At 36.7% G+C, this 27,923-nt stretch overlaps 1 protein-coding gene across 1 annotated transcript in view; it reads right to left on the reverse strand.

The window, feature by feature from the left end:
• The window catches only part of LOC115216284 (SHC-transforming protein 1), a 73,774-nt gene that overhangs the window by 28,123 nt on the left and 17,728 nt on the right, over positions 1-27,923 (reverse strand). The window contains exons 2-5 of the mRNA XM_036506978.1: positions 13,951-14,130; positions 11,996-12,066; positions 9,442-9,502; positions 1,592-1,714 (exon numbers count right to left, since the gene is read on the reverse strand). Of these exons, the coding sequence (XP_036362871.1) occupies positions 1,592-1,714; positions 9,442-9,502; positions 11,996-12,066; positions 13,951-14,100 (405 nt within the window). The 5' untranslated portion in view covers positions 14,101-14,130. The remainder of the gene's footprint in view (positions 1-1,591; positions 1,715-9,441; positions 9,503-11,995; positions 12,067-13,950; positions 14,131-27,923) is intronic.

The raw sequence follows: 27,923 nt of genomic DNA on the forward strand, positions 1-27,923 counted from the left end.
AACAAAGTGTTGCAAATCAGTGTGTCAGTGAGGGTCAATATAATATTAGGGTAAAAGGAGTTTAGAATGATACTGACATACATAGCATTGCTGATGCTGAGAAGAAATGTTAATCCAAGGGGTTGTTGAATGAGGAGAACGCATGGAAGAAAGAGGGTTTGCTTTAAGTAGACCCATCAGAGGGACCAACTAGTAAAGTAGACAAACAGTTAAAAGTATGAAAGCAATTGAAGCAGTTAGACCTTAAAGAATAGTCACTGAGACATTGAAAAATATCTGATAATGTAAGACATGCACTAGTCATTTCAATTAGGTTAATTAAAATGGCATTCTGTCAGTTATGACGAGAGATCCATTTGATCTGATCAATGGACCAGCCTGCTTGTGAAATTAATGTGCAAGTGGCTGAGCACTCCACAGACTTATGTACCCTTAAAGTCGTTCTCAAGGAGATTCAGCATGACAGAGAATGTGATAAGGCTGAGCCTTTGAAATACAGGTACTACTCATATTTGCCAGCTGAGTGGATTGGAGCAATGTGAAATAAAGTGCCTTACAAACTCATGCTCATAAGGTGACGAGCTGAATATCCTAACCATTACTCCATGTGCCTTCCTTCTAGTCAATTAGGTAATAAAAGAAGTGTTGCACACTATGGCAGTATTATCACCAACTGATTCAAGGAACAAAGGAGTTGCTCTTGAAATAAATAACTACTAAAGTATAATACTTTAATATAATTAATTGGCTTATGACAACAGCAGAAAATGATTATAACACAACTGATTATGAATAGAATTGTTTTAGATGAGTTACAGTTTGGATTTATGTAAGAATGGAGTACTACTGAGTTCTCTGTCTTGTAAGATAGCTACAGAAGAAATTGTTAGCTAAGAGTAAACTACTATACATAGAATTTGTTGATTTGGAGGCTTTTGATGAAGCACCACACTGTGTAGTCTGTGTTTGTTAAGAAAACTGGGTGTAGCTAAAATGACTTGTGAGAACTGTACAAGCCATGAACCAAGATAATGTCAACAAAGTGAGAGTAAGGAGCTCAGTGATTAGAAGAAAAATTTTAATTGAATAGGTTTAGATGATGGCAATGTAGAGTTGTCAAATTCTATTTCTCATACAATACTAAACAGCCAATATTGTTTAAAATGAGTCATTTTACTTTTATGAAATATGAACCTGGTCTGGAAGAGTAATTATATTTGCATTATTTCCAGTCTGCAGAAAGTTAAAGCAGAAGTTAATAAATACTAATCCTGTTACTTACAGACTGTTTTGAATTCATTTAAATTCAAGAACATGCACCAGCAACTTAAATTATCAAACATCAGCCAGCTCAACAGCCCCTGTTTGAATTGCTCTTCTATATTTTAGTTGGGTTTATTTCATTGATCCTTGAAGAATGAAATGTTAAAAGTTATATAAATGTAGGATTTGAACTTACTGCAAACAACAATGCAGTTTTAGAGCCCTCATCACTGCACCAGCTAAACTGAGTGGCTTTTTAAGCACTCATAAATTTCCATTGTTTTAAGCAAGAATAACAGTAATAACAACAGCAGTAAAATAATGTTCATACCTTGCCATTTTCCATTATAACAAGTTTTAGGGCTTCAGTTGTAATAGTGAGAGTAATGTTGGAGCCTGAACACCTCAGGTTAGCATAACCTCCAAGAATGCGAAGAACCTTTTTGTCTGACTAAAAGTATAAAAATACAAAAAAAATTTTTTTTTTTTTAGGCCAGTGTATATAAAGAATAAAGTAAAATTATTATGATCATTGCTTTAATACTGGTGTAACAACGAAGGGCTTCTTTATGTATTGGAAAATAATTTATTCATAACATTAACAGGAAAAATGTTCATGCAAAACAATTAATGAAAAAATTCAGATGAAACAGCATAATATGACATATAGAGTCCTTGTTAGAAACTCAACATTTGGGCTAATTTTTACATATCAAATACATATTCAGGTGCTATGATGTGCTTTCTTCTTCAATCATTCCAGGTTGATTATGCAGTTGTGAAAACAGCTACAGCTACACTCTGAATTTTTGGTGCTCAATTTGGCTATATTTGTAGGCCTCACTCATAGAAAGTTCTAGTCAGACCACTGAACTATCATATGAACAACAGCTGTTCATTGGATAAAATCTTGGTCGTGCACATGATTGTGATTTCTATATGGCAAAACGTGGGATCAAATCCAATGCTATACTTGCTTATTCATATTGGAACTGAATAATTTTCTTTTACAGTAGTTTTCCTTGCACCTTAATCCTGTATTACTCCATTCTTAAGCTACATCTATCTCAGGCCTCAGCTAATTACTTTATACTAAGTCTTCTTTGTTTACCTCTATTTTGGATACACAGTGCCATTACATACCCATATCAGCCCAACTCTCTTTCTCTCTCCCTCTCTCTCTCTAACAACTAACCAATGTTTTTTATGTATGTTACTATTTTAATGTGTTTGCATTCAATTTGTTTTCATAAGGTACGCATTTGTACACTAAAGGCATTAAGGTCACAAGCCAACAAGAGAACCTCTACGATTGCTCAGACTACTAAAAATAGTAACCAAATATTCCTCAGATAACCACAGTGTTTTAAATAAAAATCGTATTAGATAACATATTCATATATAGGCATAGGGGTGGCTGTGTGGTAAGTAGCTTGCTTACGAACCACATGGTTTGGGGTTCAGTCCCACTGCGTGGCACCTTGGGCAAGTGTCTTCTACTATAGCCTTGGGCCGACCAAAGCCTTGTGAGTGGATTTGGTAGACGGAAACTGAAAGAAGCCCATTGTATATATGTATGTATATATATATATATATATATATATATATGTATGCATGTATATATGTTTATCCCCCCAACATCGCTTGACAACCAATGCTGGTGTGTTTACGTCCTCGTAACTTAGTGGTTCGGCAAAAGAGACCAATAGAATAAGTACTAGGCTTACAAAGAATAAGTCCTGAGGTCGATTTACTTGACTAAAGGCAGTGCTCCAGCATGGCCGCAGTCAAATGACTGAAACAAGTAAAAGAGTAAAAAGAGAGTATATACTTTAAAAGAGTGAAATTCTCTTGGCTGAATTGTCTTCATCAGGACTGACCTGGAGGTAACAACAACAACAACCTGTTTGTTCTTCCCCAATCACAACCAGTTCTGAACAATCACTTCTTGTACATCACTACCATACTTATGACTAATATAGTCTGGGATTTTCTTATAATGAGAGAAATATTTTGTCATTGAGAGACAGCAAATTCCCAAACTGACCCTGGTTACGTTTTGTCAGTGTCAGATGTAATCCCAGTACTTAATATTTACATGCTACTAATCAACTACTCCAATCTGAGCAATTCAAAGTCTTCTATGTCCATACTCCAAATTATTCCCTTAAATTTAAAACATTTAAAGTTCTGAATTCTTGACAGTTTAACAGAAGATGCCAATGCATATTTGCTGCCTTAATTGGTTATTAGAATTGTACACTACAGCACACATACTAAGTTCTTTTTGAATTCCAAACAAGAATGAAAGCTAATTAACAAGGAATGATGAAAAATAAAATATATGTTCACACAATTACAATAAAGAGAGGTGTGACTGTGTAGTTAAGAAGCTTGCTTCTAAAGTTTGTAGTCTCAGGTTCATTCCCACTGTACCTTGGGCAAGTGAAGCCAGCCAACCCTTGTGAGTGGATTTGATAAATTAAAATCTTTAGTAGATATCATCATCCTCATTATTTCATGTTTGCCTTCCATGCTGGCATGGGCTGCTTGGTTTGACAGGTGCTGGCAAGTCGAAGGACCGCACTAAGCTATATTGTCTACCTTGGCATGGTTTCCATACACACACACTCACCCACTCACTCACCCACTCACTCACACACACACACACACACACACACACACACATGTGTGTGTACATGTGTGCACACACTTTCTTCAACCATGGTTGTAAATGAGCATTGCTATTATACAAGTGATCTCTAGTCTTTTAGGAAAAATATGTCTGGCCAAGGGGAAATATTACCTTGCTTGGCAACACGATGAACATCTGGCTGTAGAAAATATACCTCAACAAATTCCATCTGATCCATGCACGCATGGAAAAGTGGACATTAAATGATGATGGTGGTGGTGCAGTGTTGGGGGTGTTCCATACCATGTAGAATGTCATGGCTGTTGTGTTAAGAAGTTTATTTCCAACCACATGGTTTCAGGTTCAGTTCCACAGCGTGGGCAAGTATCTTCTAAGGTAGCCCCAGTATGACCAAAGCTTTGTGAATGAGTTTGACAATGGAAGAATTGAAACCAAAAGAAGCCTTTGTGTGTGTGTGTGTGTGTATGTGCGAGTGTTTTTGTTTTTTTTTACATATCCCATGACACTGCATGTTAATTGTAAGCAAATATCACCATCATGCAAGTAGTATCTTTCATCTCCAATCTTCTGAGGAAATGCCTTACTTGAACACAGGTGAGGGTTGGCAACAGGAAAGGCATCCAACCATACAAAATTTGCTTCAATAAATTTCATCCAATCCATGCAAGCATAGTTTGGATGAAATTTATAGTTGTATATCACTTATAGTTATTTTTTTATGAAGAAGGGTTTAAGATTAAAATCAGCAAAACCTAAACTTAGAACAGTAGGAGAAATCATGGCTGTATTGCTAACATGGTCTTACATAAGTAGTTCTCAACTGGAGTTCATATGGCTTTTAGGGGTCCATATAAGATTTTGTTGTTAAAATTTATCTGCAATAAATTGGTTATACTTCTACAATAAGCAAAATATTTTAATTCTTTTTAATACGATTCCTAATAACATCTGATTATCTTTTATCTTTTCCTTATTTCAGTCTGTAGACTGTGGCCATACTGGAGAATTGCCTTCTGGTACTTACTGAACCGTTAGGTTATGGGATGTAAACACACCAGTACTGGTTGTCAAGCAGTGGTGGGGGACAAACACAGACACATAAAAAACATTAGCACACACACACACATATATATATATATAAATAAACATGATGGGATTCTTTCAGTTTCCATCTACCAAATCCACTCGCAAGGCTTGGGGGTATAGTGGAAGATGCTTGCCCAAGATGTTATGCAGTGGAACTGAACCTGGAACCATGTTGTTGGGAAGCAAGCTTCTTACCACACAGCCATGCATGTGCTTAATAATTATAAAAATATAATAGGATTTTTTTATACATTGAATGGCTATAAGGGTCTATCTGAGTAAACTAGGAATCAAAAGAGGTCCATAGGCAGAAAATGGTTGAGAAAAACTGGGTTAGATGAATATATTATTGAGTCTTTGTTTTACAGCCTGATGCCCTTTCTACCGCTAGCCCTTAACTGATTTTCAAAATCGGTTTCTCTTATTTCACATGTCTACAAGGTTGAAAAGCCAGCAGATAATTACATTCTTTGCTTTGGAGTCACATGGTTCTGGGTTTGCTCTCATTGCATGGCATGTTTGGCAAGTGTGGCTTCCACTAGTCTTGCTTTGACTAATGCCTTTGCAATGGAATTTGGTAAATGGAAACTGTAGAAACTTGTCAGATGTGTGTGTGTGAGTGTGTGACTGGAGTGAGTGAGTGGAAGGAGTGAGTGAGTGTGTAACTGAATGTGTGAGTGAGTGAATGAGTGAGTGAATGAGTGAGTGAATGAGCGAGTGCGTAAGTGAATGAGTGAGTATGTGAATGAGTGTGTGAGTGAGCAAGTGTGTGTGTGAGTAAGTGTATGTGTGTGTGAGGGAACAAGTGTGTGGTGAGTGATTAATGTGTGCCTATGTGCGTGTGTGTGTGTGCATGGACACACGTGATGTTTTCCTATCATGTGTTAAGCAAATGAATAGTGCTGTTTCAAAATGGTAATTTAGCCAGTTGATAAAATATAGATTAATAAAATACGTTCCTGGTGAAAATGAAACCTGGGGTAACTGGGAGTGACTAAAAAGTGCCCCAGCATGACCACAGTACAAAAACTGAAACTAGCAAAAGAATAAAAGAATCATAGCTCCACAATATATATTCCAAAGAATCTACATCTGTACTATTTCAGCTATCTCCGACATTTAAATCCTAGGCCATTAAATTTACTATGCTCTAATTCACAACTGACTGAACACTGAGGTTATAAACGATAATAATTATTGTAATTAGGTTAAATAAGCATAATTCCTTAGCATTGAACTAATGTGATGTTTTCATTTATTTCTAGAACATTTGGTAGTGTTTCACAATGTATTTATATATATATATATATATGGCACGTAAAAAGCACCATTTGAGCGTGATCGTTACCGTCGCCTTACTGGCACATGAAAAAAAACATTCAACCGAGGTCGATGCCAGTGCCGGTGGACTGACTCCTGTGCAGGTGGCACATAAAAAACAGCATTTCGAGCGTGGTCATTGCCAGTACTGCCAGACTGGCCCTTGTGCTGGTGGTACATAAAAGCACCCACTACACTCTCGGAGTGGTTGGCATTAGGAAGGGCGTCCAGATGTAGAAACTCTGCCAGATCAGATTGGAGCCTGGCGCAGCCATCTGGTTCGCCAGTCCTCAGTCAAATCGTCCAACCCATGCTAGTATGGAAAGCGGACATTAAATGATGATGATGATGAATATAGTTCTATATTTAAGAGATGAGGAATTATGTACAAATATCCTTTAAATATAAATAATGTAAATAAAGAGAGACAATAGTCTGTCATTTATTTTGATTGTGGTTGTGTGGTAAGGAAGCTAGCTTCCCAACCATGTGATCTTGGGTTCAGTTCTAGTGTGTAGCATCTTAGGCAAATGTCTTCCATTACAGACCTGGCTGGCTGACCAAAGCCTTGTGAGTAGATTTAGTAGAGAGAAACTGAAAGAAGCCCATTGTACATATATACCTGTGTGTGTGTGAGTACCTAAATCATGTATATAATGTGTGCATACATACATACATGAATGATCATGGGATTGCACCTAGGAAGTTCCCCTCCGAGGCACAAGTCTGGGCAAAGTTATCTATGGAAGACCAGCAGTCGCCCATGCATACCAGCCTCCCCTCTCCATGCCACCAGCGTTATCCAAGGGAAAGGCAAAGGGGCCAATACAGCTTGGCACCAGTGACATCACAACTCATTTCTACAGCTGAGTGAACTGAAGCAATGTGAAATAGTGTCTTGCTCAACAACACAACACACAGCCCAGTCCAGGAATTGAACTTACTATCTCATGATTGTGAGCCCGATGCACTGAGCCAGTACATATATATGTGTATGTGCTTATGTTTGTGTTTGTTCACCACCATTGCTTGTCAATTGGTGATGGTTTGTTTACATCTCTGTAACTTAGTGGTTTGGGAATAGGGGACCAAGAAAATAAGTACCAGGTGTAAAAATAAGTATTGTGATTGATTTGTTTAATTAAGCCCTTTAAAAGCAGTACCCCAAATCGGTCACAGCCCCAAAACTGAAACAAGTAAAAGATATAAATGCTCATTTTCTGTTTCACAATACTATTTTCTTTCACTTTTAAATCTGTTTTCCATGACTGGCATGGGTTAGATGAATATATTATTGAAGCATTGTTCTACAGCCAGATGCCCTTCCTACCATTAGCTCTTAATTGATTTTCAAAAGAGGTATCTCTTATTTCATATGTCTTTAAAGTTGAAAAGCCAGCAGACAATTATGTTCTTTATTTTGACAAAAGAAATGATAACAACATTATTACTTGTAGCTTAAAAAATTGCAATTACAAGAACGCACACACATAAACAAACAAACATATGATGAGCTTCTTTCAGTTTCTGCCAATAAAATCTACTCCCTCAGCTTTGGGTAGCCTGGAACTACAGAAAAAAATATTTATCTAAGGTGCAAAATTGCATGGTTGGGTAGTGAACTTTTTAATCATGTAGTCATGCTTACACCTATATATATTTACTAGCAGTATAGCCCGGCATTGCTCGGGTTTATTTTTTAGTTGCGCTTAAAACAGCAGACTTTGATGTTGCGTTAACAAAGTTTTGACATAGTTTCAATCTTTTTTGAAAAGTAAAAATTTTCCATTATGTAGCTTGTTATTCTCTTTAAGTAAATATTTTTCTGGTTGAAATACACTGAAAAATGGCGACACAGCAGTCAAAAAATCGTAAAAAATAGGGATTTTCAGAGAAAAAAAGCACCTTTTTGATGTAAACAATTTTTGGTCTTAACATGGTCCGATTTGAATTTTTTCTTCTCCAGAATGAAGAGCAAGCCTTCTTCTATCATACTCTCAATTTTGGTCAACTTGTGCCGCAGGGTCTCAGAGGAGATAGTGTTAGTTGAAGGCTACCAAACCTACCACACACACACACACACACAGACAACTTCAGCTTTATATGTATAGATATGAATTTATATGTGGAATATGCCCAGTATGGAGCTGGGAAAAAAACCATACTTCACATGAGGACTCAAATGGCCATATTATGTGTAGATTTTATAAATTGAGAAAAGAAAGGCAGTGAGCTGGCAGAATTGTAACCACACAGGATGAAATGCATAGCAGCATTTTGTTCATCTTTAAATTCTGAGACCCTTTCAGGGTCAATAAATTAAGTACCAGTCAAGCACTAGTTCCCTCCCCACAAATTTCTGGCCTTGTGCTTATAATAGAAAGGATTAACAGCAAAAAGTCCTACTGGAGAGGTCATCCATTTCATGAGTTCAGTGAATAAAAGTTGAGCCATGAAAAGGAGCTCTCTTTTGTAACTAATAACACTGTGTAGCAAAATCTTAATTGTTTTTTGTCTGGTCAGTAAATATTATTTCCAATTTGCTTCTTTCTAGAAATCAAAGAAAATGATTGCTATTCTCTTCAAACATTGCTTTAGTGACCTGGACATTAATGTTTTGAAACTAACCTATTTGAAACTAACCATTTCAGACAAATTCAGCACTGAGGTGCTGAAGCAGAAATATGATTGCATCAAATATTTAATACCACAGATTTGCTTGTCACTTGTTTGGCCTTAACCACTTGAGCTTGTCACTTTTTTGGCTGAAACATGCATCTCTGATCATGAGCAGGAGTAGTGAGAGAGCATCGTAGCCATGTGTTGAGAGAGATTCTTTAGGGTTTGAATAAATATCATAACAAAAGCAAAATTTGAAGGAAATATTAGCCATTTTTCATACTTTCTAGGGGCAAGCGAATAAGAAATAACAGTTGCTAACCATGGACAAAAATCACATTACACAGGCTAATATTATAAATTTGTACAGGAAGACAAGAAGTGTTTGTCATTAAGGCTTATCAGAATTTATTTTGACTAAATCTCTCACTTGCTTCAAGAAAATACCTTGGATAAAATAAGACAAAATGATAACAAAAGAAACTGGGAAAACATACTTTCTTTTTTCTGTCCAAAAACTTCAGCCCAGCTGCTTCTGTGATACGGTTTATGGCTTCTCTGTCAAATAGAAAAGTAATAATAATTATATTGAGAATAAAAAAAAGAATACAATAATTATAGTAATAAGAATAATATTGCAATCTGAGGTATCTTGGGAGGGTCACTATACCAATAATAAACACACACATGGGTTCTATTTCACTTTTATTATTATTAATATTTATTATCATTAAGGTTGTAAGCTGGCAAATTCCACTGAGGCTGACTTTGTCTTTCATCCTTTAGAGGTCAATAAAATAAGTACCTGTTGAACACTGGGGGTTGATGTAATCAACTTAGCCCCTCCCCCAAACTTGCTGATCTTGTGCCAAAATTTGAACCTAGTACATATAATAATAACATTATCAATTAGTTAATCAGTTAATCAATTAATTAATCAATTATTTGATTAATCATTTGGTCGGTCAATCAACCAGCTATATTTGTCAGACTGGAGTAACAAGGACATGTCACTGATGAGGTTGCGAATGGTGACAAAAGAACTTTAACGAATCTGGCTGATTGACTGATTGATCAAACAATTAATCAAACAATCGATTAATTAATTGTTTAAATGATTAACTAGTTGACTAATAGTAATAGAAGGAGTGAAACAGAATCAGTGCATGAGTTTCTTATTTTAACAATGACCCTCCCTTGACAACAAAACCTGTTTCAACAGCCAACCTCACATCAAGAATCATACAAACCAAGTACAAAAACAAAATAAAACTGCATTTATATATTGAAACAAAAAGTGAAGAATGACAAAACATAGAAGATGCAATTACTAAAAGATTTTGCTTGGTTGTGTGTGTGTGTAAATAAATAATTGAAGTTGTACTTTCATTCCATTATAATTGTGAGTTTCACACCAAGTGGTCATGAGATGACTAAACAGTGTCCAAACTATATTTGTACAAGATCGTTTGTTGTGTGTAACTATGGCATTGTCTAATAGTTGTGAAGGGGTGAAATTTAAAGCAGCAAAAAGAAAAAAAAAGAAAAAAATGCTGTAAAAGTGTTGAACTAAGGCAACTTCATACAGATCCAACATAAACCAACATGGACAAACAAATATTATATCAATCGCAACTTATCTAAATTTAAAAAAGGGAAAAAAAAAAGTATCGTAAGTGTATTGAATAATGAAAGCATGTGGCTCAGTGGATAGAGTGACGAATTCACAATCATAAGATTATGAGTTCAATTCCTGGACTGAGTGGCATATCTGTGTCCTTTAAGGAACTTTATTTCATGCTGTCCAGCCAACTAAGATGTAAATGAGTACCAGCTGACTGCTGGGTGCAGTCCTGTCTCTTTCCAGCTGTTACAGGCTCGATATTCCACTGTGTCATGGGTAGAAAGGCTGTGTTTGTGTCTACTTTGTGACTACATAACTACACAGGCATCTCAAACAATTAGCAAAAGCATGGCACAAGCTACCAGGTTTTACTCACACATTTTGTAAGTTATAACTAAACTTTTGTGGGGTTTTTTTCATTTTTGATAAATGATTACGAGAGTAACACTAATATCAATATTTATTAGTGACAGAGGCAACAATAATACCAAGAGGTAATACTTATCCTCACTTAAATGTGGATGTTTTGTCAGAACAAGCTATACTGTGGTAGATACCATGAGCGACACTCTCATATTGGCTTTTGGTGCAAAATACACTATCCCTGCTAGCGTTATGAACAAGAGTGCATTTTGCACCAAAAGCGAATATGAGAGTTTCTCTCATGGTAATTACATGCAGTATAACTTGTTCTAACAGAATATTCGTAACCCTTTTGTTATCATATTTATATTGAAACATACAGCCTTTGTTCCATTTAATTTGAAAATAATGTAGAGTTTAGTGAAATTATTTTTTATTATTAAGCTGGTGTTTGGAACATAAATTATCTTGAAATTTTGGTGCAAGATTTTAATTTAGAATGCTTTAGAACAAGAAATTTGTAATATTGAACCAAAGGCAGTTTCAGGCAGGTTGTTATCAAAAGGGTTAAGTTGGGATAAATAGTACTTCTCATTAATATCAATGGTGATGATGTTGGTGATGGTGTTAATGATGATGATGATGGTGGTGGTAATGATGAGTGGTGATGCTGTTATCACTGGTGATGAAGATGTCAGTAAATGGTGGTGTTGATGATGATGATGTTGATGGTGACATTGGTAGTAGTGGTGATGATGATAGTGTTGGAGGTAATGATGCTGTTGGTGGTGGTGATGGTGATGATGATGATAGTTGTGGAGGTAATGATGGTGGTGGTAGTGATGATGATATCAGAGTATGAGGATGATGTCAGTAGTAGTGATGCTGGTTGTGTGATGGTGTTGGTGAAGGTAGTGATGATGACAATGATGATGATAGTGGAGGTGATGATGATGATAGTGGTAGTGATGCTGAGATGGTGGTGGTGGTGAAGGTGATGTCACTGATGGTGATGGTGATGATGATTTCACTTTAAAAACGAAGAGAAAATATAGCTCAGTCACCTTGCTAGGTTTGTTCTCGTTTCAAAGTCTAATGTTCTCATAGACTCTTTTACTTCCAGACATCCTAAATACTAAATAAAAGAAAAGGAAAAACAAAGTTTAAAAAATGGACAAAAAAAAACCAGTTTCAGTATAACTTGTCTTCAACTACAAGCAATATTTTTGAATTACAAGACACTTTGGGTACCTTGCTTCCATCAATGTATCTCAGAGAGAAGAGGAGAGAGAAAGAGAGAAAGCTGAGGGAGGAGAGAGGCAGAGAGAAAGAGAGAAAGCTGAAGGAGGAGAGAGAGTGGAAGAAGGAGAGAGGCAGAGAGAAAGAGAGAGAGAGTTCAATGTGAATGTCTATGTTTTGATTGACATTGTTGGGTAGGTGTGAGAGGCCAGATCAGGTCAGTTTGCACATAAAGCAGGTAGAAAAAGTTTGGGCCAGATATGGCTTGCTTAAATGCTAAGGGATTAAAGACAGATTTTCCCCACAACAGGAATTGAAATCAGGCCAGCACAGCGACCAAAGTACTTATCAATCCCAATGTATTACTCTTAATGAAAACAAGGAATTATACAACTCATGGCAATCAACTTAGAGAAAGGTTGAACCAGCCCAACCTGCTAGAAATAGCAACCAAATCTTCAACACATGGCTGACATTTTAAATGAGGAGTGGGCAAAGCAGCTAACTTAGTTCTAGATACACCTAAAAGATGAGATGGTCATGGTTGGAATGCTTTTCATCCTAAATCTAGAATGTAGATTGTCAAGTTTTGTAATTTGCTTATTTCATAAGCACCAGTATAGGAACAAGGATCAAATAACCACAAACTGCAAACTTCTACATTGCAATGGAATCAATTATGTGTCCCAGTTTATTTTAATCACTATATATATATATATATATATATATATATATATATATAAGAAAAAAAAATGGGTGAGTTCACATAAAACTCACACATGCCAAGTGACTGGCAGTTTTTAATTATTTCAATATACAGCATTTGTTATATATTGATTAGGAGTTCAATACACAACATAGATGAATAAAACTATATATCATATGGCTTTTAGTGCAACATTGTACAATTTGATCAAATGTTATGTGAAGTAATTAATTAAATATATGAGTAGTTATGGCCATTTAGTTAAAAACTCGCACCACAATCACATGGCTTTGGGTTTGATACCAATGCATGCCACTGCCTAGAGAAAATATCTTCTACTGTGGCTAAAGGTCGACCATTACCTTGTGGGTGTTATCTTGTAGGCTGAAAGTCTGAAGATTAACAACACATGCAATGTGTGAATGTGTCTGTATATACACAATTATTTGTATGTGTATGCATTGAGTTGTGTCCCTTTATGTCAAAAAAAAAAATGGGATGGCTTCATCGTTCAATAAATAGTTGGTTGTGTGGTAAATGTAGGCATGGCTGTACAGTTAAGAAGCTTGCTTTGCAACAACGTGATTTTGGGGTTCAGTCACACTGCACAACACCTTGGGAAAGTGTCTTCTACTATAGCCTAGGCCACTCAAAGCCCTGTAAGTGAATTTGGTAGACAGAAACTGTGTGGAAGCCTGCATATATATCTATAACTCTGTGTGTGCTTATGTTTGTTTTTAACATCACTTGAAAACCAGTGTTGGTTTATTTATATTCCCATAACTTAGTGGTTCAGCAAATGAGACTGACAGAACAAATAGTAGACTTTAAAAGAAAAACAAGTACTGGAGTCAATTCAGTCCAATGACTGAAACAGATAAAAAATAAAGGTTGGAAATAAGTCATGGGCTGAGATAATTGACTAATAGACATCAAGGTGGTGCTCCAGCATGGTTGTCATCCAATGATTGAAACCAGTTAAAAATTTCGTTGTTATGGGACACACACAAAATGAGGTTGAAAAAAAAAAGGAAAGACATATAAAGAAGTTGTCATGTTACAAATCTTACTCACCCGTACACCATAACAGACTCCAGCATCCGAACACAGTTGTTCATCTCTGTGTAGCCACCCATCTTCAGGTTTGTTCATGAAGCTGTTGGTTCGGTTCCAGTCATTGTTGTTGCCAAATATTTTATTTCCTTTCTTCCACTGGCGTTCCATTGTACAACTATAAGTTACTTCTCAATAAGTCTGAAAACAATGTAAACAGAAATAATAGAAGTAAACTGAAAACTCAAATCCATCATCAACATTATGTTACATCTGTTTTCTATGCTTGTATGGGTTGGATGAGTTGTCAAGGTCCAAGTTCAATCCTATTAGGAGCCACTTCAACCATAGACAGCTGCTCATGTGACATTTGGCTTGGTTTCTGTAGCTGGATGCCGTTCCTATTACCAAACAATTTACCGAGTGTAGTGAGTGCAGTTTATTGTGGTACCAATACAAGAGGAATTGTATGACCCTCAGCAAGACAGGATCAGAAGGACGTCACAGTCCTACACTTTGTCTCTTCATTAGCCAACCACATTATAGTGTCAACAGTAGGTGTGGAGTCTTGTATACAGTAAATATAAACACAGAGAATATTAAAAAAAACAAAAGCATATAGATGAGGATAGGAAGGAAGGAACACTGATAACAGAAAGGCTAGAACTGGGTAGTTGAGAGGAGGGGATTGGAATATAAACAAGTGTTAAGACTACTCAATAGCCTAGTATATGTATGCTTAGTCAGAAATTCAAGAAGAAAAAGGAAGGGGAGGAGGAGGAGAAGGAAGAGGGCCAGAATGGATGAAAAGGTAAAATGAGTAAGAGTATGATAGGAAGATGGTAGGGGTATGTAAAAAGTGTCAGGAAGGGAGTGATTGGTAATCAAAGGGATGGTCAAAGGTAAGGAAGAGAGGATGAAAAGAGCAAGAGTATGATGGGGAAAAAGCAGAGCTATTAGGGGTGAAGTCAGAGGTGGTGGTGGTGGTGGGGATGGTGCTAAATGGTTAAAAAGTTAAATTCCTTGCTCATTAATGTCAAGGTCAAACTTTACTATAGGTGTTGCACTACAGTTGTAATGTGGGCCAAGTTAATAGGGAACCAACCCATGCTAGCATGGAGAACGGACGCTAAATGATGATGATGATGAACTCACCAACCAAAGGGTTGATGTACCATACTCTGATTCAAACACTATACTTTGCTGCTTAGTCTTCCAGTTTATCATAATATCTAAATAGATATTATGAGAGGGTCTAGTTGACTACTGTGAGCTGTGGGTACACTGTATCAATGGTGCCTTTTTAACTTGCTGTTACAGTGCTGGACTTATACTCTATCATGCGTCTTTCCTTAACCCTTTACTGTTCAGATTACTCAGTCAAATGTAATGCTTATTCATTCACATTGTTTTGAATTAACCATGCATTGTCTCATAGCTTTGAGATTTTGATGATGTAACTGCTTATTTTTAGATATGGTAAGCTAGATCTGGTCAGTTTGAACATAAAACAGATAGAATATCTTGGCCGAATATGGCAAGTTTAAATGCTAAAGGGTTAAAATGCTACATGAATATAAAATCTGCAGATATGTGTCAAGGTTATGATGTATTTTATTGTTACAGGTATTATAAAGTACCAGACAATTTTTTTGCCTAAAAAAAAATGGTTCTATTATACCCCAATAAAACACAAATGGAAGTCTCACTTAATTGCTGAAGTTATTGTTTACACCCAGGTCAATTTTGATAAAAGCAGACCCATGATGAAAGACATTCCAATCAAGACCATCTTGTCTTTTTATGGAATATCTATAGGACTTCATTATCTAATGCATCCTTCCATTTGTTTAAAGATGGCTGTGATGGGGGTGGGCGTTCAAGGGAGATTTGGCTATTATTTCTAACAAGCTGAATAGTCACAAAAATGTTTCTGCATTGGGTCATCAGTGCTAAAGTGTTTAAAGTTGGAGAAGGAGTTTACTAATGGGAAATATCTACCTTCGTAATTGCTTGTGAAAATATAAATCTTATAACTTAACCAACCCTTTAGCATTTTAATTGGTCATATCCAGCCGAAACAATCTACCTGTTTCATCTTCAAACTGGCCAGATCTGGTCTCACACACTTACCATTAAAATATTATTCTAAAAATTCACATTCACATCATTAAAATCTCAAAGCTACAAAGGTAATACATGAATAATTTTTTTTTAATCAATGTGAATAAATAACATTACATTTGACAGAATTAGCTGAATGCTAAAGGGTTAAATTATAGATAAATATAAAAATGTAAAATGAAAATATAATGAAAAAACTAAGAGACATCTGTTTGTGTTGTAAAGTATGGAAGAATAAAGTGATAGTGATGCGGCTGAAATACTATTGTCCTGCTATTTCTGTGTGTTGCAAACTAAATAACTGAGAGATATACTCCACATCCTGTAAAGTCTCCTAGCTTCTCATTTATGACTCACTCATGTTCATGAAGAATGAACTGATGCTGCCAGATGTTACAATAAACAATATATGCGATATTTTAAATGAAGGTAGTTGCTTGAGCTGCTAGAAATAGCAGTCTAATTTGACTTGAAACACATCATGTGATCTTAAAAGTGAAAGGATAGATTAAATAATCTAGTCTTAGACACCCCTAAAAAGATCGGATAACTTCCAGAATATATCTCACAGGTTTGGTTGAACTGAGTTGATTCTGAGCTTAAACAACTACAACATGAGTTTCAACACTGTTATTAAACAAATTTAAAGAAAAAAAAATAATAAAAACATGAAATTACATTGGCATAAAAACCAACAAACCACATCTTATGTGTTTTTTTTGTGAAAGGTTTTAGGTCTGCAAGTAACCAAAAAGCCTAACAGAATTTTCCCAAACTAGATGCATGCCTTGAAACAATATTAATGATGTATGCAATCTTTTCTTTATTACAACAAACACTCAATTGAATAAACACTATTTAGTTTTCACAAAATAATTATTCAAAAAACTTGTGGCAGTAAGGTATAGGCATGGCTTTGTGGTAAGAAGCTTCCTTCCCAACCATAGGGTTCTGGAAGAGACTGCGCGTCCTAGTGCATGGCACTTTGGGCAAGTGTCTTCCACTCTAGCCTCAGGCCAGCCAAAGCCTTTTGAGTGGACTCGGTAGATGGAAACTGAAGGAAGCCTGTTGTGTGTGTGTGTGTGTGTGTGCATGTATAGTATGTACCTATTACATTATGTCAATTGACATAAACTCCCTATATGTTCTCTCTCTTTGTATGTATATATATATATATATATAAGTGAGTGTGTGTCTTTGTGTTTGTCATCTCCCACCACCACTTGTTGGTGTGTTTATGTCCCCATAAGTTAGCAGTTTGGCAAAAGAGGCTGATAGAATAAGTACCAGGTTTAAAAAAATATGTACTGGGGTCAAGTCATTGAGCTAAAAATTTCTTCAAGATGGTGTCCCCACATGGGTGCAATCTAATGACTGAAATAAGTAAAAGATAAAAGATAATATTTAGAGTGGGGTCATTCTGCTTACTAATAGAATCACTTGGAAATTTTTATTCAAAGAATAATAGTTCAGCATCTATTTTCTATATTTTCTGATTTTAAGATGATATGGTGTGCTTAGGGGCACAGGTGAGGCTGAGAAGCTTGCCCCCCAACCATGTGGTCTTGGGTTTAGTCCCACTGCATGGCACCTTCAGTTTTCTATTATGATCCTGAGCTGACTAAACCCTTGCGAGAGGATTTTGTAGATGGAAACTGGAAGATGACTGTCACATATGTATGAGCCTTACAATAGAGAGGACTAAAGACCGAGATATCTGATGCACTACTGTACTAAAGAAGAAGCATCCACCATAGCAGAATTGATGATACTGGTGCCATGTTAAAAGTACTGGTGCTTGTGCCACATAAAAACCATCTAGTACACTCTGTGGCGTGGTTGGCATTAGGAAGGGCATCCAGCTGTAGAAAGCATGCCAGAACAGACAATAGAACCTGTCCAACCCATGCCAGCATGGAAAATGGATGTTAAATGATGATGATGATGATGAATGTATCTCTACATGTAAGTATGTGTTTATGCATACTCTTGTCTTAACATCATGTGATAGTTGCATATAAGCATCATCATACAAGTTAGTTAGTTAGTTAGTTAATTTGGCTCAAAAGCAAATAGCAAGGCCATGTAGGGGGACATGGAGTTAAGTACAGGGTGGTGTTCATGTAAAGAGTTCAGGCCACTTGAGGTCCAGGGAGGCTTTGAACAAAGCGGTCGTCGGCATCTTCACCATCTTGTCTGGTAGCTTGTTCCACGGATCCGCAACCCGGACGGAGAAAGCTCCCCTCCTTCGATCGAGATGAAATCGTCGCAGGTAGAGCTTTTCGGAATGACCCCGCAGCCGACGCTCCGGAGCAGGAGTGAAGAACAGCTCTTTCGAGAGGTTACACTTCCCGCTTATGATGTTGTGGGCGAGAATGAGATCACCACGGCGGCGGCGTTTTTCAAGAGAATAAAGGTTGAGCGTCCTCAGCCTTTCTTCGTAGGACAAATTTTTGAGACCATGAACCATGCGGGTAGCCAGCCTCTGGACTCTTTCGAGGTGCTGTATGTCTTTGAGGAGATAAGGAGAAGAGGCTTGAATCCCATACTCCAATATGGGTCTCACCAGCGTGACATAGAGTGGCAGGAATATGGCTGCTGTGAGCATTCCGAATGACCGTCGAATCAAAAACAGAATTCCACGCGCTTTGTTGGCAGCATGGACGCACTGGGCCGAAGGCGAAAAGGAGGAATCCACCAAGATACCCAGGTCCTTTACCTGATCGGTCCTCTCCAGCAGCAGACGACCCGGCTCGAAATCAAGTTGAGTTGCAGGAGTAGAGCCGACAGGCAGATGACAGCACTTTGACATGTTCAGACACAGGTCCCAATCGTTAGACCACTTCCAAATTTGGTGGAGGCATCGACGAAGATCCTCTATACTACCGCGAGGAGCGACCAGTTTGATGTCGTCGGCAAATAGAAGGGTGTGTTGTGTGAGGTCGTCGGGCAAGTCATTTATGAAGACTAAGAACAACAAGGGCCCAAGCACTGAACCTTGAGGCACGCCACTGCTCGCACTGGAGACGTCGGACCGCGAACCATTAACTTGAACTTGGAAGGAGCGATCTGAGAGGAAGGCACCAACCCATCGTACAATATCCGGATGGAAACTATATGCTTGAAGCTTGACAAGTAGTAGGCGGTGGTTTACCGAGTCAAAAGCTTTGGCAAAGTCCAATAAAACGATGTCAACAGCATCACTATCATCGAGGATGCGCGTCACCAATTCTTCCATTACTAGTAAGTTGGTCAAGCATGATCTCTTCGGCACGAAGCCGTGTTGAGAATCAGTGATCGAGGCTGTGTTTAGGAGGTGGAGCATCATACTTTTCTTAAGGATGGTTTCGAACATCTTGCTGATTATTGATGTAAGGGAAACCGGTCGGTAGTTAAGCGGGTCTTCACGGCTCCCTTTCTTGAAAATTGGGCAGATTATCACTGTTCTCCAGTCTGCAGGTATAACACCCGTCGCCAATGACATATTGAATAGTCGTGTTAAGGGCTCGCAGATGACCGGAGCCAATGCTTTGATAACCCGTGGGTGTATGCCATCAGGGCCGTGACCCTTGTTGACATCGAGGCCTTGAATAACACGTTTGACTTCGTCCCGCGTGATGATCAATCGAAGCATTGGAGGTACCGATCTATCAAATGGAGGGGATTCACGACCATCATCTTGTTTGAAAATAGTTGAAAAAGCCTCGGCAAATAATTGACTCTGTTGATAAGGGTCCTCAATCGATACGCCTGTTGAGTCTACCAATGTTGCAATCTGGTTGTTCAAGCGGGAATTCCGCTGGACATGGGCAAAGAAGGTTTTTGGATTGCTACTGGCATTTGCCGCGATTTTGTATTCATAACTGAAGCGTTCTTTCTTTTCAATTTTCACGGCTCGGTCTCATTGAGTTTTGTACACCTCAAAAGCTGCAGTCGAATCCAGATTTTTGAATTCAGCCCAAGCAATATCTCTGAGTCGACGTTCTCGTTTAACCTTCTTCGTCACCCAGGGCTTGTGTTTCTTCCTCTTGGGAAGCCCAACGGGAACTGCCTGGTCAGTCAAACAGATTACATATGCTTTGAAGGATGACCATAGTTCGTCAACTGAGGACAACGTCATCAGGGAACGCCAGTCCAGAAGCGCGGAAGCCTCGGTTAGAATTTCAAGATTAATTGCAGAGAAGACTCTACGTGGCAGCGAAGTAATCGTGGGCGTGGAAAAAGTTGTGTGCATGACGAACTTCAGGACCGCATGATCACTCTTGGCAAGAGGGGCGCACACAGATACGTCTGACACTGATCTTGGATAGCGGGAGAATACCAGATCTAGCATAGATGGCTGCTGCCCAGGCCGATGCCTTGTCGGATATTCAACATGTTGCGATAGAAAACAATCTTCAGCCACGTCAAGAAGGGCCTGGCCGAACTGGGAAGATGTTGTACAAATTGATGCGGGCCAATAACAAGTACTGTTATTCATTTTCATTCTTCAGTGAAAAACACATGTGGCCATACATAGGGCAATATTACCTCAGTTGGAAACAGGTGAGGGTTAGCAACAGGAAAGGCATCAGGCTGTAGAAAAGCTGCCTCCACAAATTCCATCTGACCCATGCAAATACAGAAAAGTGGATATTAAATGAGGATGATGATAATGATATGACTATCCTCAAATCATTGCCAAAATCACAACAAATTATCTCTATTTACTACTTGCTTCATAGAGAACATTCATATTAAAAAAAAAAAAGAAAACCAACAAAAGTAAAAACAAAAATGAAACAAAACAAAACAAAACATACTTTCCCTTCCAGTTGTTTCTAATATATACTCAGTGGCAGACTGGCCAGGTTGCCAACTTGCCTGATGGCAAGTGGGCCCCTGTGCCATTAGAATTCATATACAGGGGCCCATGTTAGTATCTAAGCGACCCATCCCCTCAAGTTTGAGAATTTTTTATTCACTCCTGAAGAAACATTAATTATTTCAGCCTGGCTGTGTTTGTAGACAAGTTGAAAATAATACTTTTAACACACACACACATACACAAAAAGAAGTTTTTAATGTGAAACTGTAGAACGTTCCCATAGCAATATGGCAAGCTGGCTAATGCATTAACACACTGGGCAAAATGCTTAGCAGCATTTCATCCATTTTTATGTTCTGAGTTCAAATTCCACCAAGGGCAACTTTGCCTTTCATCCTTTTGGGGTTGATAGATTAAGTACCAGTTGAACATGGGTTGAGGTAACTGACTAAATCCCTTCCCCAAAATTGCTGGCCTTGAGCCAAAATTTGAAACCAATATAGAATTCCTACACAGAGAATATATTTTTAGGCTTCCTTTAAGAGCAAAGTTATGAAAAGAGGTCCAGTAGATACTGTCAGAGAAAAAGGGATCAAATAGATACATTAAAAAAAAATGGAGGAGTGGACATCAAGCAGATACTTTTAGAGAAAGAGTAGTCAAAGACACTCCTTGAAAAGTGGGTTCCTAACAACAATCTCTCTCACTCACACTAGAACAGAGCAGAATAAATGTCACATGGGAAAACAAGATCTGAAACCTTCTAGTTAAACAAACACCTTTAAGGAAAAGTGATCACATCTCTTGTACAAGAACAGACCTACATGCACCCAAATACCCACAAATAAATAAGTAAATTAATAAATAGAATAAATAAGCAAATAAAATAATTAAATAAATAAATAGATGTCTGACCTCCTTACAATTTCAAAGTTTAAATAAATTATTTAGTAGCATGGAGATTGACTGATGTATATTAAATAACAAAAACGTCATCAGCTGCATAGAGTAAACTTTTGCAAAAAGCATTCCAATGCTAACCTTTCAAAGAGTACAGGCATACCCAACCTATGCTGAAAGTGTTATAAAAGGTCTCTTTTTCATTATTATTATCTTTATTATTTGGGATTGTGCCAATGAAATAAATCATTATTACCATCCTTATTATATATTCTCATTGCTATGTATTGAGCTGTCATGCTAATGTAATAAAATATAAAAAAATCATTATTCTGATTTTCTTTAACTTTTCACACACACTCTCAAGATGTAAACTGTTGATACACCCTTTTCACCCACAAACATTCCAAGATTGTGAACAAAATAGAAAAATGTCTCTCATACAGTTCTTACAGTTGAAACTCTTTTAAAAAAGCCACCATGCTACATCTAGGAAGCAGAATTAAGTGGGTGGGCAATCAACAGTTATTGATATGTACATATAAAAAAAAAAAAAGAAGAAGCAAGACAGATAACCTTATGACCTGCAGTAAAATATACACCAGATTATGGATGTTAGAATCTACTGTTTATATCACAACATTCCATGTAATACCAGTAGCATTAGAGAGATATCTATCATGTTGTGTTGGTGAGCTATGTTAGGCATCTGATCGGTTCTCATTCACAGTTCCTGAGCAACTACTGGTTAAGGTGCTCTCAGCACACAGACAATAAATTTGGTTACAGAACATGAACTTTACAATCTCTAAACATTCGTTATTTAATAAGCTTTTGCTCTATTAATGATTTTTTTTTTGCCTCTATTAATGAGTATTATTATTATTATTATTATTATTATTATTATTATTATTATTGTAGTTGTTATTTATAACAATAAACAGAGACCAGCAAACTTTTTAACCGTTTTTCTTTTATTCTGGCAGAATCATTAGCATGCTGGGTAAAATGCTCAGAGGCATTTTGTCCATCTTTACATCCTGAGTTCAAATTCTGAGGTTGACTCTCCTTTCACCCTTTCAGGGTGGATAAATTAAGTACCAGTGAAACACTGGGGTCGATGTAATTGACTAGTCCCCTCCACCAACATTTCAGACCTTGTGCTTGTAGTAGTAAGGATTATTATTATTATTATTATTATTATTATAGAGAATCAGCCACAAGGTAAACAGGCAGATTAGACTGCTCCTATGTTGCCTACACACAATTAGAAAATTAAAAGAAGCTTAATGGCTTGTTACATTAATATCATAGTTTAGAACAGAAACATATTATTAAGACAGATCTTAGTAATTTTATAAGAGTGGTAATGAGAGACCAAAACAATATCGAATGGAATGCAGTACCAGTCAGTGGGGTGAAGTTGTGAATTCAGTAATTTGTTGTTGGAAGGCAAGAAAAGAATTTTAAGAATTATATAGCAAGATCTATCATTAATGTATGGAGTCATAAAAACTACAAATACTTTACTAGCTTTCTGTGCATACACACATACAAACATCTATATGAGTGCAGACATGGCTGTGTGGCTAAGAAACTTGTTTCCCAACTATTTAGTTTCAGGTTCAATCTCACCACACAGTACCTTGGCCAAATGCCTTCTATTATACTGGTTTGCATGATTTTTATTGATTGTATATCTTTTACGAAATATATATGAAAAATAGTGATCCATGGTGTTTTTTACTCATCTCTATCACATCAAAATTATACAGAAATGTTACTTTTCTCTTTTACTGTCAGCCGGAGCCAGTTGAGCCTGGGACTCGTGTCAGGCAGGGTTGTCACTCCCTGAAGTAGTGAAGAAAATCGCTACCCACTACCTGCTGCCACCACTCCACATCAAATTAGGGCTTATGAAAAATTTTGTGAAGGTCCTGAAGAAGAATGGAGCTGTTTTTGAGCACCTGGAGTCAAAGTTACCTCATATAAATGAAGGCAAGCTAAAGGCAGGAATCTTTGTTGACCTTCAGATTCAGGAATTGATGAAGGAAAAGCATTTTGAGGAAGCATTAGGTGTCAGGGTGAATGCCTGGAGTTTCTTCAAGTCGATTTTTGGGAAACAGTCACTCACCAGAATATGAAAAAAAAATGATCCAGGACCTGATTTCAAGTTGGCTCTAGAATGAGTGTCAAGATGTACTTTTTGCAATCCCATCTTGATTATTTTCCCAACAATTGTGGTGACTTCAGTGAGGAACAAAGAGAGCAGTTCCCTCAGGATATTTGCACCATGGAAGCTTGATACCAGGGCAAATGGGATATCAGTATGATGGCAGATTACTGCTAGTTATTGACACATGATGGTCTAGAAACACAGCACAAGCAGAATTCAAAGTGGTCTTCTTTCTTCTGAATCAATGTAGGCTAACCATTAGGAGCATATTCTTTTTAGATTCATTTGATTTGATGTTGATGATTCACGATTCATTTCATGATGAACATGATTTATTTCATGTTGATTTGGAATATATATGTTCTTGAAACTTACAGTATATGCTTTTCCGTGATTACTTGCTTCATTTTAATAAAGTAATAGTTTATCAAAAATTCATATTTTTTATTATTATTAACTTGTATTTTATTGAAAATCCTTACGTGATAGAGCAAAATGGTTTAGATATCTAAAATCAACAACCCAAGAATTCTCAGAGTGGTTGGCATTAGGAAGGGCATCCAGCTGTAGAAACTCTGCCAGATCAAGATTGGAGCCTGGTTCGCCAGTCCTCAGTCAAATCGTCCAACCCATGCTAGCATGGAAAGTGAACGTTAGATGATGATGATGATTATATAATTGAGTTATTATGTGTAATTTATTGTAATTAATTGATGGACGTTTTATTAGGATAAATTATTAATTAGCACTATTGACATCATCTTAAGAACTATTATGATTACTTCAAAACATTATGGCACTATCACTCCCTCTTTTTAAAGACCTATTGACATATCCTGTTATGGTAAATTTTTTATTTTACTGATTACCTATACACCCTATTACTCCCATAGAAAAATTAACTCACCAATTAATGTTTTAAGTTTAGTCATTTACTCAACGTCCTGAAGCATCACATATGCAAAATGGTTTGATTTAAATATATTAAGCCTTTCACCTTCTTCTTGAGGCTCTTCCTCTTTTCTTTTCTTTTAGGTATTTTTCTTCACTCTGATGAAGCTCCATGTTCCAGATCAGATGTATTACCAAATATGATGAATATTATTTTCAGAATTTTCAATGGCAATACCGTGGAACATTGGAAGCAGAAACAGCTGTTAGATGGGATACAGTCTATTTGTATAAAAAAGTAATAATTGATGTTAGTCAATTGTTGTTGATCAATACTTCTCCATTTGCTGTTTACTTTAAATTTGATTCCTGATAAACTCAGGTTTACCTTATGAGCATAATATGCTTGCATAAGTATGCCCAGGATTAACATAGGTAATTATACCAGTAGTAAAACGGATACTTTTTTCCCTTAGATGTTTATTCCAACAGCTAACTCTACTAATCTTTATATATATATATATATATATATATATTGTTTATGCCATAAAAATTTAGAAACTTTGAGAGAATGTAAAATAATTTATATGAAACTGTAGAAACCCAAACTAAATAAAGCTATAAATAATAGCATGTAAATACAGAGTTAAGAACCCTTTTGGATAGAAAAAGTCAAATGCTTCAACTTTTAAAACAAATTATACACACACTCATACATACACACTAAACTGTGTATGTGCATGTGTGTGTTAAAGTATATATAGACTGCCCTAAATAATATAGTTGATTTAGGTAAGACATATTATACCAATATTAATGATTAATTATCTAAGTCGGGTATAGTTTTACATTTTGAATGCATTTAAAAAAAATTCAGGACTAACATATGAGGAAGTGATTGTGTTATCAATGAACATAAGAAAAATATGATTAACAGTATATCAAATTCCACTCCTTGGGCAAGTGACTTCTGTTATAATCCTGGACTAGCTGAGGCTTTGAGAGTGGGTTTGTTAGATGAAAACAGAAAGCTTATTGTATATGTATATACATGTGTGTGTGTTTGTGTACATGTGTATGTCAGAGCATATGTGTGTTTGAGTGTGCATGCGTATGTGCATGTATAGATGTGTATGTGACTCCAATGCTCAACTGGTACCTATTTTATCAAGCCCGGAATCATGAAAGCAGAAGGTAAAGACGGGTGAAATACTGCTAAGCATTTTGCCCAGCATGCTAACGATACTACTAACTCGGGGCCTTTAGCGTAACCATCATCTTAGCAGTATCACTTATTTCAAATTGTCTGTGAAAACATGTCTAACCACAAGGAAATATCACCTTGCTTGGAAACATGTGAGGGTTGGTAGTAGAAAAGGCATGGATGGCTCAGATGATATTAACTGAGGTAGAAAACTGCCTCATTGAATTCTATTTCGCTCATACAAGCATGTCAAAGTAGACAGAACACTGATAAAAATGAAGATTACTAGTATTCAAAGTATTTATTAAAAGTAAATACTTAATATTGGTTTCAAATTCTGACACAAAGCCAGAAACTTCGGGGGAGGGAGTAAGTTAATTATATTGACCCTAGTGCTCAGTTGGTACTTATTTTATCAACCCTGAAAAGATGAAAGGCAAAGTCAGCCTCTCTGGAATTTGAACTCAGAATGCAAAAACAGACAAAATGCTGCCAAGCTTTTGATCCAGTGTACTAATGTTTCTAATGATGTTGAAGTACTTAATATTCATAATTAAATGTAATTTGTTCACAAAAAATTTCAGTTGTATTAAGTTAAACATAGAAAATCCCTGGTGATGTAAGAGACCATGGCACCCATCTGTGTAATAAGAAACTTCTCATTCAACCAATTGCAATCTATTACAGCCCAGTGTAGTGGTACACAAGTGTACATGGAGGTAAGTTCTTGTTTAAAAGCAAGCTGTTTGGTTTCTGGCCCAAACTACCCTCTCAGCTTAGAATTGAAAATTTAGTCAAAGAAAAATCGCTTGATATTTCTGTCAGTCCTTGTAACTGACAATACAGCTTTCTTGGTCAGAAGTAGTTTTTTTTTTAAAGTTATAAAGGCATAAAACTATTAAGTTATAAAGATTAAATAAACTGTAAGATGAACTAAAACCAAGTGTTTTATGAAGGTTCACCCTCTATATACACACTGGATCCAGAAAGAAATGTGAAGTGGTTTCTTATCGCTGGGAAAATATAACCACTATAGTGCACCTTTGTTCCAAAACAGTCTGTGAACCACTGAACAGTCATGTCTGACTATGTGCCATCTATCCATGTGGCTTTCTCATCATAACTGATTTGAAAACATTTTTATAAATGTACAAAAATGACTCAAAGAAACTGACATTTGTGTTAAACATCATTTCTTTGGGTGAACTGAGCCAACCAGGGCATATTAAAACCAAGAGCTCAGTTTTAAACAGAATAGAAATGTTGGCATTAATTAATGCCATTCAGGACTTCTTCAGGCATCAATTAATAACATAGATTTTAATATTCATCAACACAGACATGCCAGAAAATAGTGAAATATTAAAAACAACAATTAAATCTCTTCATACCACATCTTACAAGCTTTAAGAAAAATAGATAAAATAGAGAATACAGTCTTAGATGTAGGATGGTAGACACAATCCATTATCTGTTTTAACACTACTGCCTGACCATTGGCTGCCTTTTATGAAGTTCACCCCATTGCAAACATACTGAGTTTTCTCCTGATTAAAAGAATAACAAGACAAGCTGGTTATGGATTGAATGTCTGATTTGTAGTTTGACTCAATCAGAACTGACCTAGTAAGATCAAGAGGATATCCCTATGAAATGCAAAAAATGTCCACTGTGAGAAATTGACCTCCTCAAAGATCACATATGAAAACTAGACTAGTGTAATTATTTTGAACAACTTGACCAGAAGTAAAAGCCAAAATTATACAATGTTGAGGTTATAAAAGAAAATCATTAAATGGCCAAACTGAAGGATATCAAGTTAAGACCTGGGTGAGACTGCACTGTTTTATAGTAGGGTTGCAAAATGCACTGATTACTAACTGGCGCAATTG

The sequence above is a fragment of the Octopus sinensis genome, linkage group LG10, assembly GCF_006345805.1.
Source record: "Octopus sinensis linkage group LG10, ASM634580v1, whole genome shotgun sequence".
Taxonomy (NCBI): domain Eukaryota; kingdom Metazoa; phylum Mollusca; class Cephalopoda; order Octopoda; family Octopodidae; genus Octopus; species Octopus sinensis.